The sequence below is a fragment of the Palaemon carinicauda genome, chromosome 12 (assembly GCF_036898095.1).
Source record: "Palaemon carinicauda isolate YSFRI2023 chromosome 12, ASM3689809v2, whole genome shotgun sequence".
Lineage (NCBI taxonomy): Eukaryota > Metazoa > Arthropoda > Malacostraca > Decapoda > Palaemonidae > Palaemon > Palaemon carinicauda.
In genome coordinates, this window is record NC_090736.1 from 53832969 (window position 1) to 53845966 (window position 12998).

General features: G+C 40.4%; 1 protein-coding gene across 1 annotated transcript; it reads right to left on the minus strand.

Annotated features, from left to right (window-relative positions):
• Positions 1-412: 412 nt before the first annotated feature.
• Positions 413-12195, minus strand: LOC137650819 (zinc finger protein 717-like). Its single transcript, XM_068383976.1, has 11 exons — positions 11958-12195; positions 9742-9839; positions 9150-9156; positions 7701-8062; positions 5777-6644; positions 4647-4811; positions 3712-3926; positions 3163-3379; positions 2534-2698; positions 1598-1812; positions 413-706 (listed from the first exon to the last, which is right to left on the minus strand). Exons 1-11 carry the CDS (start codon positions 12193-12195, stop codon positions 413-415), a joined length of 2844 nt encoding a protein of 947 aa, XP_068240077.1.
• Between the last annotated feature and the right edge of the window lie 803 nt (positions 12196-12998).

Sequence of the window (12998 nt, forward strand, 5' to 3'; positions counted from 1 at the left end):
AGCATTAGAACATAAACTTGTTACAAATCAAAGATCTATGGAAAGAATAATGATGGAGATAACACTAAGAGAGAAAAAAGAACAATTTGGATACAAGAGCAAACTAAAGTAGAGGATATTCTAACAAGTAAGAGAAAGAAAAGGACGTAGACAGGACGTATAATGAGAAAGACAGATAATAGTTGGACCAAAAGGATAGCAGAAAATCCGGGAGTGTTGAAAAGTGTCACAACATTGGCTAATATTATCACAAACTTAGTCTGAAAGTCTGGTCACTATCTTTATATTTGCTTGAGTATTCACGAAAGCATATTCTCAAATTTGATCCCCTGAGACGTGAGGATTTAGAAAAGGCTCGTTTGGCGACTACTAGGTTTCTGTGAGGATTTGCCAAGACTACTTTGTCGATTACCTAGTTTCTCTGAGGATTTGCTAAGGGAGGTTTGTCAGCTACCAAGTTTCTGCGAGGATTTGTAAACAATGGTTGGTCAGCAACCAAGATTCTGTGAGGATTAGCAAAGGCTGCTTTATCAGCTGCCAAGTTTCTGTGAGGATTTGCAATAGCAAGTTTGTCAAGTACCAAGTTTTTGTGAGAATTTTCAAATGCTGGCTTGTCCCCTACCAAGTTTCTGTGAGGATTTGCAAGGGCTAGTTTGTCCCCTACCAAGTTTCTGTGAGGATTTCCTAAAGCTGGTTTTCCCCTTACCTAGGTTCTGTGAGGATTTACAAAAGCTTGTTTGTCAGCTACCAAGATTCTGTGAGAATTTGCAAAGGCTGGTTTGTCACCTACCAAGTTTCTTCGGGGATTTGCAAAGGCTGGTTTATCCCCTACCAAGTTTCTGTAAGGATTTGTAAAGTCTAGTTTGTCCCCTAAAAGGTTTCTGAGAGGTTTCGCTAAAGCTGGTTTGCTGCCTACCACATTTCTGTAAGGATTTAAAAAGGCTGGTTAGTTGCCTACCAAGCTTCTATGGAAATTTTGGCTACCAAGTTTCTGTGAGAATTTGCAAAGGCTGGTTTGTCACCTACCAAGTTTCTGTGAGAATTTGCAGAGGCTGGTTTGTCCCCTACAAGAAACAACCCACCCACTCCCAACTGTTTCAGTTTGAAAACAAGGGCCTCATGATTAACACGGTCAAAGGCAGCACTAAAATCAAGGCCAATCATACGAACTTCCCGACCACAATCAAGGGATTTCTGTACAGCATTGGATATTGTAAGAAGGGCATCACATGCTCCAAGGCCTTTACGAAAACCAAATTGCAAACTAGGGAGTAGATGATTACCTTCAGCAAACCTATTAAGACGTTTTGCCAGAAGACGTTCAAAAAGGTTGGCTTGTTGCCTAACAAATTTCTGTGAGGATTAGCAAAGGCTGGTTTGTCCACCACTAAGTTTCTGTGAGGATTTGCAAAAGCCTCTTTGTACCCTAAAACTTTTCTGTGAAGATTTTCAAAGGCTGGTTTGTCCACGAACAAGTTTCTGTGAGGATTTGCAAAAGCTGGTTTGTCACCTACCGTGTTTCTGTGATGATTCGGTAAAGCTGGTTTGTGGCCTACCAGGTTCAGTGATGATTTGCAAAGGCTGGTTTGTCCCTAACCAAGTTTCTTGGAGGATTTGTAAAGGCTGGTTTGTCGCCTACCAAGTTACTGTTAGGATTTGCAAAGGCTGGCTTGTCGCCTACCAAGATTCTGTGAGCATTTGCAAAGGCTAGTTCGTCCATTACCAAGTTTCTGTGAGTATTCACAAAGGCTGATTTGTCACCTACCAAGTTTCTGTGTTGATTAGCGAAAGGTGGTTTGTCATACCAAGTTTCTGTAAGCATTTACAGACTCTGGTTAGTCCTCTACCAAGTTTCTGTGAGGATTTGCAAAGGCTGATTTGTCACATTTGTCCCCTACCAAGTTTCTGTAAGGGTTTGAAAAGGCTACTTAGTCACCTACCTAGTTTCTGCGAGGATTTTTGAAAGCCTAGTTTGTTCCTACCAAGTTTCTGTGGGCATTTCAGGCTGGTTTGACCACTACCAAGTTTCTGTGGGGATTTGCAAAGGCTGATTTGTCCCCTACCATGTTTCTGTGATGATTTGCAAAGGCTGGTTTGTCACACACCAAGTTTCTGCGAAAATATGCAACGGCTGGTTTGTCTTATACCAAGTTTTTGTGAGGATTTTCAAAGGCTGATTTGTCACTCACAAATTTTCTATGAGGATTTACCAAGGATGGTTTGTCCCCTACCAAGTTTCTATAAGGATTTGCAAAGGCCAATTTGTCCCCTACCAAGTTTCTGTGAGGATTTGCAAAGGCTGGTTTGTACCCTACCAGTTTCTGTGAGTATTTCCAAGAGCTTGTTTGTCCCCTACTAAGTTTCTCTGAGGATTTTTCAAAGACTGTTTTGTCCCCTAAAAAGTTTCTCTGTGTATTTCAAAAGGCTGGTTTGTCCCCTAAGAAGATTCTGTGATGATATGCAAAGGCTAGTTTGTACCTTACAAAGTTTCTGTTAGACTTTGCAAAGGCTGGTTTGTCACCTACCAAGTTACTGTTAGGATTTGCAAAGGCTGGCTTGTCGCCCACCAAGTTTCTGTGAGCATTTGCAAAGGCTAGTTCATCCATTACCAAGCTTCTGTGAGTATTCACAAAGGCTGATTTGTCACCTACCAAGTTTCTGTGATGACTTGTGTATATTGGTTTGTCATACCAAGTTTCTGTGAGCATTTACAAAGACTGGTTAGTCCTCTACCAAGTTTCTGTGAGGATTGGCAAAGGCTGATTTGTCACATTTGTCCCATACCAAGTTTCTGTGAGGCTTTGAAAAGGCGCTACTTAGTCGCCTACCTAGTTTCTGCGAGGATTTTTGAAAGTCTTGTTTGTTCCTTACCAAGTTTCTGTGGATATTTCAGGCTGGTTTGATCACTACCAAGTTTCTGTGAGGATTTGCAAAGGCTGATTTGTCCCCTACCATGTTTCTGTGAGGCTTTATAAAAACTGGTTTGTCGCCTACCAAGTTTCTATGAGGATTTCCAAAGTCTGGTTTGTCCCTTACCAAGTATCTGTGATGATTTCCAAAGGCTTGTTTGTCCCCTACCAAGTTTCAGTGAGGATTTGCAAAGACTGGTTTATCCTTTACCAAGTTTCTGTGAAGATTTGCAAAGGCTGGTTTGTCCCTAACCAAGTTTAGGTGACGATTTCCAAAAGGCTGGTTTGTCCCTAAGCAAGTTTCTATGAGGATTTGCAAAGGCTGGTTTGTCCCTTTCCAAGTTTCTATGAGGATTTGCAAATGCTGGTTTGTCGCCTACCAAGTTTCTATGAGGAATTGCAAATGGTGGTTTCTCGCCTGCCAAGTTTCTGTGAGGAATTGCAAAATCTGGTTTATCGTCTATAAGTTTCTGTGAATATTTGCAAAGGCTGTTTCATCCGCCACCAAGTTTCTGCGAGGAGGATATGCAAAAGGTTGGCTTGTTGCCTAACAAATTTCTGTGAGGATTAGCAAAGGCTGGTTTGTCCACCACTAAGTTTCTGTGAGGATTTGCAAAAGCCTCTTTGTACCCTAAAAATTTTCTGTGAAGATTTTCAAAGGCTGGTTTGTCCCCGACCAAGTTTCTGTGAGGATTTGCAAAAGCTGGTTTGTCACCTACCGAGTTTCTGTGATGATTCGGTAAAGCTGGTTTGTGGCCTACCAGGTTCAGTGATGATTTGCAAAGGCTGGTTTGTCCCTAACCAAGTTTCTTGGAGGATTTGTAAAGGCTGGTTTGTCGCCTACCAAGTTACTGTTAGGATTTGCAAAGGCTGGCTTGTCGCCTACCAAGATTCTGTGAGCATTTGCAAAGGCTAGTTCGTCCATTACCAAGTTTCTGTGAGTATTCACAAAGGCTGATTTGTCACCTACCAAGTTTCTGTGTTGATTAGCGAAGGGCGGTTTGTCATACCAAGTTTCTGTAAGCAATTACAGACTCTGGTTAGTCCTCTACCAAGTTTCTGTGAGGATTTGCAAAGGCTGATTTGTCACATTTGTCCCCTACCAAGTTTCTGTAAGGGTTTGAAAAGGCTACTTAGTCACCTACCTAGTTTCTGCGAGGATTTTTGAAAGCCTAGTTTGTTCCTACCAAGTTTCTGTGGGCATTTCAGGCTGGTTTGACCACTACCAAGTTTCTGTGGGGATTTGCAAAGGCTGATTTGTCCCCTACCATGTTTCTGTGATGATTTGCAAAGGCTGGTTTGTCACACACCAAGTTTCTGCAAAAATATGCAACGGCTGGTTTGTCTTATACCAATTTTTTTGATGATTTTCAAAGGCTGATTTGTCACTCACAAATTTTCTATGAGGATTTACCAAGGATGGTTTGTCCCCTACCAAGTTTCTATAAGGATTTGCAAAGGCCAATTTGTCCCCTACCAAGTTTCTGTGAGGATTTGCAAAGGCTGGTTTGTACCCTACCAGTTTCTGTGAGTATTTCCAAGAGCTTGTTTGTCCCCTACTAAGTTTCTCTGAGGATTTTTCAAAGACTGTTTTGTCCCCTAAAAAGTTTCTCTGTGTATTTCAAAAGGCTGGTTTGTCCCCTAAGAAGATTCTGTGATGATATGCAAAGGCTAGTTTGTACCTTACAAAGTTTCTGTTAGACTTTGCAAAGGCTGGTTTGTCGCCTACCAAGTTACTGTTAGGATTTGCAAAGGCTGGCTTGTCGCCCACCAAGTTTCTGTGAGCATTTGCAAAGGCTAGTTCGTCCATTACCAAGCTTCTGTGAGTATTCACAAAGGCTGATTTGTCACCTACCAAGTTTCTGTGATGACTTGTGTATATTGGTTTGTCATACCAAGTTTCTGTGAGCATTTACAAAGACTGGTTAGTCCTCTACCAAGTTTCTGTGAGGATTTGCAAAGGCTGATTTGTCACATTTGTCCCCTACCAAGTTTCTGTAAGGGTTTGAAAAGGCTACTTAGTCACCTACCTAGTTTCTGCGAGGATTTTTGAAAGCCTAGTTTGTTCCTACCAAGTTTCTGTGGGCATTTCAGGCTGGTTTGACCACTACCAAGTTTCTGTGGGGATTTGCAAAGGCTGATTTGTCCCCTACCATGTTTCTGTGATGATTTGCAAAGGCTGGTTTGTCACACACCAAGTTTCTGCGAAAATATACAACGGCTAGTTTGTCTTATACCAAGTTTTTGTGAGGATTTTCAAAGGCTGATTTGTCACTCACAAATTTTCTATGAGGATTTACCAAGGATGGTTTGTCCCCTACCAAGTTTCTATAAGGATTTGCAAAGGCCAATTTGTCCCCTACCAAGTTTCTGTGAGGATTTGCAAAGGCTGGTTTGTACCCTACCAGTTTCTGTGAGTATTTCCAAGAGCTTGTTTGTCCCCTACTAAGTTTCTCTGAGGATTTTTCAAAGACTGTTTTGTCCCCTAAAAAGTTTCTCTGTGTATTTCAAAAGGCTGGTTTGTCCTCTAAGAAGATTCTGTGATGATATGCAAAGGCTAGTTTGTACCTTACAAAGTTTCTGTGAGGATTTGAAAAGGCTGGTTTCTCGCCTACCAAGTTTCTGTAAGAAATTGCAAAGGCTAGTTTGTTGCCCACTAAGTTTCTATGAAGGTTTGCAAATAATGGTTTGTCGACTACCAAGTTTCTGTGAGGATTTGCAAAGGCTGGTTTTTACTCTAACAAGTTTCTGAAAGGATTTGCAAAAGCTGGTTTGTCACCTATTAAGTTTCTGTGAGAATTTGCAAAGGCTGGTTTGTCGCTTACCAAGTTATCGTTAGATTTTGTAAAGGCTGCTTTGTCGCCTACCAAGTTTTTGTTTTGGTGAGGATTTGCAAAGCCTGATTTGTCGCCTACAAAGTTTCTGTGTGGATTTGCAAAGATTGGTTTGTCCCCTACAGAGGTTCTGTAAGGATTTGCAAAGGCCGGTATGTCCTATATAAGTTTCTTTGAGAATTCGCAAAGCCTGTTTTGTCCTATACCATGTTTCTGTGAGGATATCAAAGGTTGGTTTGTCCCCTACCAAGTTTATTTGAGGGTTTGCAAAGACTGGTTTTTCATTTACCAAGTTTCTGTGAGGTATTGCAAAGGATGGTATGTCGTCTACTAAATTTCTGTGAGCAATTGCAAAGGGTGGTATGTCACCTACCAAGTTTCTGGGAGGATTTGCAAAGGTTGGTTTGTCGTCTACCAAGTTTCTGTGAGGATTTGCAAAGGCTGGTTTGTCGCCTACGAAGTTTGTGTGAGGATTTGCAAAGGTTGTCTTGTCACCTACCAAGTTTCTGCGAGGATTTGCAAATATTGTTTTGTCCTCTACCAATTTTCTGTGAGGATTTGCAAAGGCTGGTTTGTTTACTACCATGTTTCTGTGATGATTCAGTAAAGGTAGTTTGTCGCCTACCATGTTTCTGTGAGGATTTGCAAAGGCTGTTTTCTCCCCTAAGAATTTTCTGTGAGGATTTGCAAAGGCTGGTTTGTTGATTGCCAAGTTATCATTATGATTTGCAAATGCTGGCTTGTTGCCTACCAAGTTTCTGTGAGAATTTGCAAAGGCTGGTTTGTCCCCTACCAAGTTTACGTGAGGATTTGCAAAGGCTGGTTTGTCCCGTACCAAGTTTCTGTGATGATTTGCAAAGGCCAATTTGTCCGCTACCAAGTTTTTGAGTATTTGTAAAGGCTAATTGGTGGCATACCAAGTATTTGTGATGAATTACAAAGGCTGGTTTGTCATCTACCAAGTTTCTGCGAGGATTTGCAAAGGCTGGTTTATCCCCTACCAAGTTTTTGTGAGGATTTCTAAAGGCCAATGTCCCCTACCAAGTTTTTGTGAGGATTTGCAAAGGCTAGTTCGTCGCCTACCTAGTTTCTTTGAGGATCTGCAAAGGCTAGTTTGTCATCTACCAAGTTTCTGTGATGATTTCCAAAGGATGGTTTGTCTCATATGAAGTTTCAGTGAGGATTTGCATAGGCTGATTTGTCACCTACCAATTTTCTATGAGGATTTGCAAAGGCTGGTTTCTCCCGAACTGAGTTTCTTTGAGGATTTGCAAAGGCTAGTTTATCGTCTACCAAGTTTCTGTCGGGATTTACTAAAGCTGGTTTGTTGCCTACACAGTTTGTGAGGATTTGTAAAGGCTATTTATCCCCTGCCAAGTTTCCATGATGATTTGCAAAGGCTGATTTGTCCCGTACTAAGTTTATGTGAAGATTTATAAAGGCTGGTTTGTCCCCTAGCAAATTTCTGTGAAGATCCACAAAGGCTGATTTTTCCCCCACCAATTTTCTGTGAATATATGCTACTGCTAGTTTATCCCCTACCAGATTTCTGTAAGGATTCGCAAAAGCTGGTTTGTCCCCTACCATGTTTCTGTAGGGATTTGCAAAGGCTGGTTTGTCACCTACTAGGTTTCTGTGAAGATTTGTAAAGGCTGGTTGGTCAACTACCAAGTTTCTGTAATGATTTGTAAAGGCTGGTGTGTCGGCTAATAAGTTTCTGTGAGGATTGGCAAAGGTTGGTTTGTTGTCCACCAAGTTTCTGAGAGGATTTGCAATGATTGGATCGCAGAATAGGTTTCTGTGAGGATTCGCAAAGGCTGGTTTGTCGCTTATGAAGTTTCTGTGAGGATTTGCAAAGGCTCATTTTTTCTACTGCCAAGTTTTTGTGATGATTTGCAGTCTGTTAGTCTTATATAAAGTTTCTGTGACTATTCGCAGAAGCTGGTTTGTTGCCTACTAAGTTTCTGTGAGTATCTGCAAAGGCTGATTTTTCGACAACCAAGATTCTGCTAAGATTGGCAGAGACTGGTTTGTCGCATATCAAGTCTCTGTGAAGATTCGCAAAGGATGGTTTGTCGCATATCAATTTTCTGCGAGGATTTGCAAAGGCTGATTTGTCGCCTACCCAGTTTCTGTGAGGATTAGCAAAGGCTCGTTTGTCACCCACCAAGGTTCTATGAGTATTCGTAACAGCTGGTTTGTCGACAAGCCAGTTTCTATCAGGATTCGTATAAGCTGGGTTGTTGTCTACCAAGTTTCTCCGAGGATTTGCAAAGGCTGGTTTTCCACCAACAGAGTTTCTGTGAGGATTTCCAAAGGCTGGTTTGTTGCAACCTCAGTTTTTAATCAAATTTGCAAAGGCTGATTTGTCACCTGCCGAGTTTCGTGAGGATTTGCAAAGGCTGGTTTGTCACCTTGTGAGAATTCACAAAGGATGGTTTTTCCAACCAAGTTTACGTGAGGATTTGTAAAGGCTGGTTCATCGTGTACCAAGTTTGTGTGGGGTCCCACAAAGGTCGGTTTGTCCACTACTAAGGATGTTGCTTAAATAATAAGTGACAGCTGTTGATAAAAATCACAATTCCTTTCGAAGGAAAGTGTCGTAGGAAGTCAAAGTACGTGAAAAGTGTCACCGAAAGTATACACGTCACAGGCAGCCATCTCGGTTGGCGTATCTTGAAATCTACCACATAAAGGTAGGAAGGTCTTCACATCAGTCAGTCCTGTCCAGCCAGTATTCCTGCTAGAGAGGCCTCTCTGACCTTATTGGACACCACCCCCCTCCCTCCTTAGGGGTCTGGAGTTCGTCTACATCATTCTGTCTTTAGAAATGGATAGAATCCCCCTAAGTAACAGACTCTGCGACTCTGGAATAGTCGCCATCCAGCTATGGAATAGAAGAACTATTCAAGGAAGGCAGTTGATGTTCTGTCTTCTGCCATTCAGTTATAAGCTTTAAGAACTAAAAGGAAGGAAGAGAACAGACGTAGAGACACGTCACAGAAGACGAAGATAGAAAGCGGTATTGTAGATTTGGAGAGGAGGAAAGTGTACAGGAATTTTCACTTTCAAAATCCAGAATCTTCAATTTTGTGTGTTTCCTCTATCCTCTGGTTAATTATAAAAATACACAGTTCTATTCATACACTAAATTTCTGAGAATTTACCTAAATTATTGTAACAATAATCAACTAAGATTCTATGCATTAACTCTTAACTTTGATGAAATAATTTACTTTAAAAAGCCAACAATTAATCAGAATTAATCATAGGAGGCCTCACAATATCTGTGAGGATTCACAAAGGATAGTTTGTTGCCTACCTAGTTTCTGTGGGGATTCGCAAAGACTGGTTTGTTGCCTACCAAGTTTCTGCAAGGATTTGCAAAGGCTGGTTTGCTACCTACCAAATTTCTGTGAGGATTCACAAAAATTATATCATATCTGTGAGGATTTGCAAAGACTGGTTTGTCACCTACCAAGTTCCTGTGTTCCTGTGAGGATTTGCAAAGGGTGGTTTGTCTTCTACCAAGGTTCTCTGAGGATTTGCAGAGGGTGGTTTGTCTTTTACCAAGTGTCTAAGAGGATTTGCAAAGGCTAGTTTGTCTTCTATCAAGTTTTTGTGAGGATTTGCACAGGCTAGTTTGTTTGCACAGGCTAGTTTGTCTTCTATCAAGTTTCTGTGAGGATTTGCAAAGGCAGTTTTGTTGCTTACCAAGTTTCTATAAGGATTCACAAAGGCTGGTTTGTCGTCTACCCAATTTCTGAGAGGATCCACAAAGGCTGGTTTGTTGCATACAAAGATTCTGTGAGGATTCATAAAGGATGGTTTGTCGCCTACCAAGTTTCTGTGAGGATTTGCAAAACCTGATTTGTTACCTATCAAGGTTCTGTAAGGATTTGTAAAGGATTGGTTCTCGCCTGCCAAATTTCTGTGAGGTTTCGCAAAGTCTGGTTTGTCGCATACCAGGTTTCTGTGAGGATTTTTTGGTCACTTACCAAGTTTCTGTGAGGATTTTCCAGTTTTGTGAAGATTTCCAAAGCTGGTTTGTCACCTACCAAGTTTCTGTGAGCATTTGCAAAGGGTGGTTTGTCGCCTGCCAAGTATTTTGAGAATTTGCAAAGGCTGGTTTGTCCCCTACCAGCTTTCAGTGAAGAACACCAAAGGATGGTTTGTCGGCTACGAAGTTTCTATAAGGAACCACAAAGGCTGGTTTGTCGTCTACCCAACTTCTGTGAGGATCCACAAAGGCTGGTTTGTTGCATACAAAGTTTCCGTGAGGATTCACAAAGGATGGTTTGTCACTTACCAAGTTTCTGTGAGGATTTGCGAAACCTGGTTTGTTGACTATTCAGTTTCTGTAAAGATGTGTAAAGGATTGTTTCTCTGTGAGGTTCCGGAAAGGTTGGGTTGTCACATACAAGGTTTCTGTGAGGATTTTTTGTCACCTACCAAGTTCCTGTGAGGATTTTCAAGTTCTGTGAGGAATTCCAATGCCTGGTTTGTCACCTACCAAGTTTCTGTGAGCATTTGCAAAGGCTGGTTTGTGACATGCTAAGTTTCTTTGAGGATTTGCAAAGGCTGGTTTGTCCCCTACCAAGTTTCTGTGATAATTTGCACAAGCTGGTGTGTTGCCTACTAAGTTTTGTGAGGCTTTGCAAAGGCTGGTTTGTCGTTTACCAAGTTTTTGTGAGAATTCTCAAAGGCTAGTTAGTCTGTGAGGATTTGCAAAGGCTGTTTTTCTTATATCAAGTTTCTGAGTATTTGTGAAGGCTGGTTTATCGCCTACAAAGTTTCTGTGAGGTCCTGTTACGGACCAATTCTTAAATACTTCAAAAGTTTATTGCCGCCAGATTCCGGCACATAACATATTTAATTTATTGTCCTTTTATCACTTTATACATATATAGCTTGAGCTTTAATAATAATGATCTTCAGCAGAAACATTAGAGTGGAATAATAAAACATACGAAAACATATTTTTAAATAATTATTAACAAAAGAAAAACCCATAAACGTATAAAGGAAGTAATGAAAAAAAAGTTACAAACAATCCAATTGAAAGTTACAATAGTTAATGAAATTCTGAGAGTTACAGTTTCTTAAACGGAGGTGAGGCAAGTATTATGTAATTAATAATACTGATCCAAATGATCAGGGGGACACCCCACGGGAACATATGCAAGAGGGACAAAACACATGGTTGCTACCAACAGTCAACAACAGGGCTAACTTCCTCGTTGAGGCGAATCCTCATAACTACATCGTCCGGGAACATATGCCGTGCAAGTCCATTGAAGCATTCAGCTTCCACAAAATGCGCTTTCACCATAAATTCGCTACCTTCGTAGCCAACGATGCACAATTCCCAGGACGATCACCAAAGTATAGCCAAAATCACACTCGCAACGCACAACCATTCGAACGTCCATTCTCGTCTAGTGCAGAGTTCCCTGTCCCGCCTGAAGTACACCTCACGCCTCCAACGTCACCTGCTGTAACAGTAATATTGACATATGATTAGGGAACTATGGTATTTGAAGAATATGAAATAACCCAAAGCAGTAGTTTTGGAAAGAATTATTTCTTACAAACTATTACGGGATCGTAACACCCCCACCCTTAACAAAAAATTACATTGATTTTATTAAAGTGAATGCTAGCAAGCAAAATAATCTTAGTAGCAATATAACCTGCATATTTTTTTCCAAACTTTATCTCCACAAAGAAAAACAAAGTTGCACACAATAATTCCTTTACAATAGTCAAGTAAAGTATACAATCTACAGACTAAACAAAACATAGGGAACCTTACAAAATTTCCAATAGAAAAGCAAGCAGATTAATTACATATACAAAGCAAACATGCGGAATAACATCATTACACTCTAGACAGGGCATCTGGTATATTGTTATCTCTGCCAGGAATGTGAATAACTTCCAAATTATAATCCTGCAAAAACGTTGCCCAGCGGGTAAGTCTACAATTTTTATTATTGAACTGCTGGATATATTTCAATTTTACAAGCATTATATTTACCTTTAGCAGCAGGCTTAGAATAACTACTGTGCGTTATCACATACCCATCAGCTAACCGAACAGCACTCGCTAAATTGTAAATTTTCTTTTCCTATAAGAAAATGCAAAGGTCTTGAGGCAAATTGTGCTTAAAATTTTCCAATAACATTAACTGACACAATTTAGCATACTCACTCTTGACATCGCTGGATCTCAACAAATTTTCAAAATGTTCCTCCATTTCACGAGCAAACTCCACGAAAGTTTGATTGGAGGATTTTCGACTGTCACGAAACTTTACTCTGTAGGCTTCAGGAACCATCTCATAAATCCTTAAAATGGCTTCTTTCACTTTAGCATAATCTTTACTATCTTCTAACGACAGAGAAGCCCAAGCCTTTAGAGCTTTCCCGGAGAAAGCAGTCTGAGCCATGAATGCCTACCTATCCTCACTCCAATTGAAATTTGCCGCTACCTTCTCAAAAGCTATGAAAAATTCTACGACGTAACTCTCGTCAAACTTTGGTACGTACTTCAACATACGGGAATCTTCATTACCAGAAATGGGAGGTTGGGAACCCCTCAGCCTGGCCAATTCCAACTCATGATCACGTTTCTGCTGTTCATTTTCTAACTGCTTCATACTAAGTTCATGTTCACGCCGCTTCTGTTCATCTTCAAACTCAAGTTTTTTCAAATCCAGTTTCAGTCGAAGCTTCACTACCTCACAGTCTTCGTCGATTTCTTCCTCCAAAAGCTTGAAGTCAACGTCCACTGCATCCGGAACAAGATGCGCTATAATACCTTTCCTTATGTCATCATTAGTACTACTAGCCGTAAAATCCAACTCTAAATAATCCGACACAACCAGCAGTTCCGACTTTTTAATAGTAAACAATTTACTACACCAATTGTCTCTACTAAGAAAACGAGTGGCATCGTCATTAGTTTAAATTTCCATGTTTTTACCATTAATTACACAATCCAACCCAATGACACTGCTGAAGATCCCGCTGAAGATGCTAAAAATATTTTACGGACCAATTCTTAAATACTTCAAAAGTTTATTGCCGCCAGATTCCGGAACATAACATATTTAATTTATTGTCCTTTTATCACTTTATACATATATAGCTTGAGCTTTAATGATAATGATCTTCAGCAGAAACATTAGAGTGGAATAATAAAACATACGAAAACATTTTTTACAATAATTATTAACAAAAGAAAAACTCA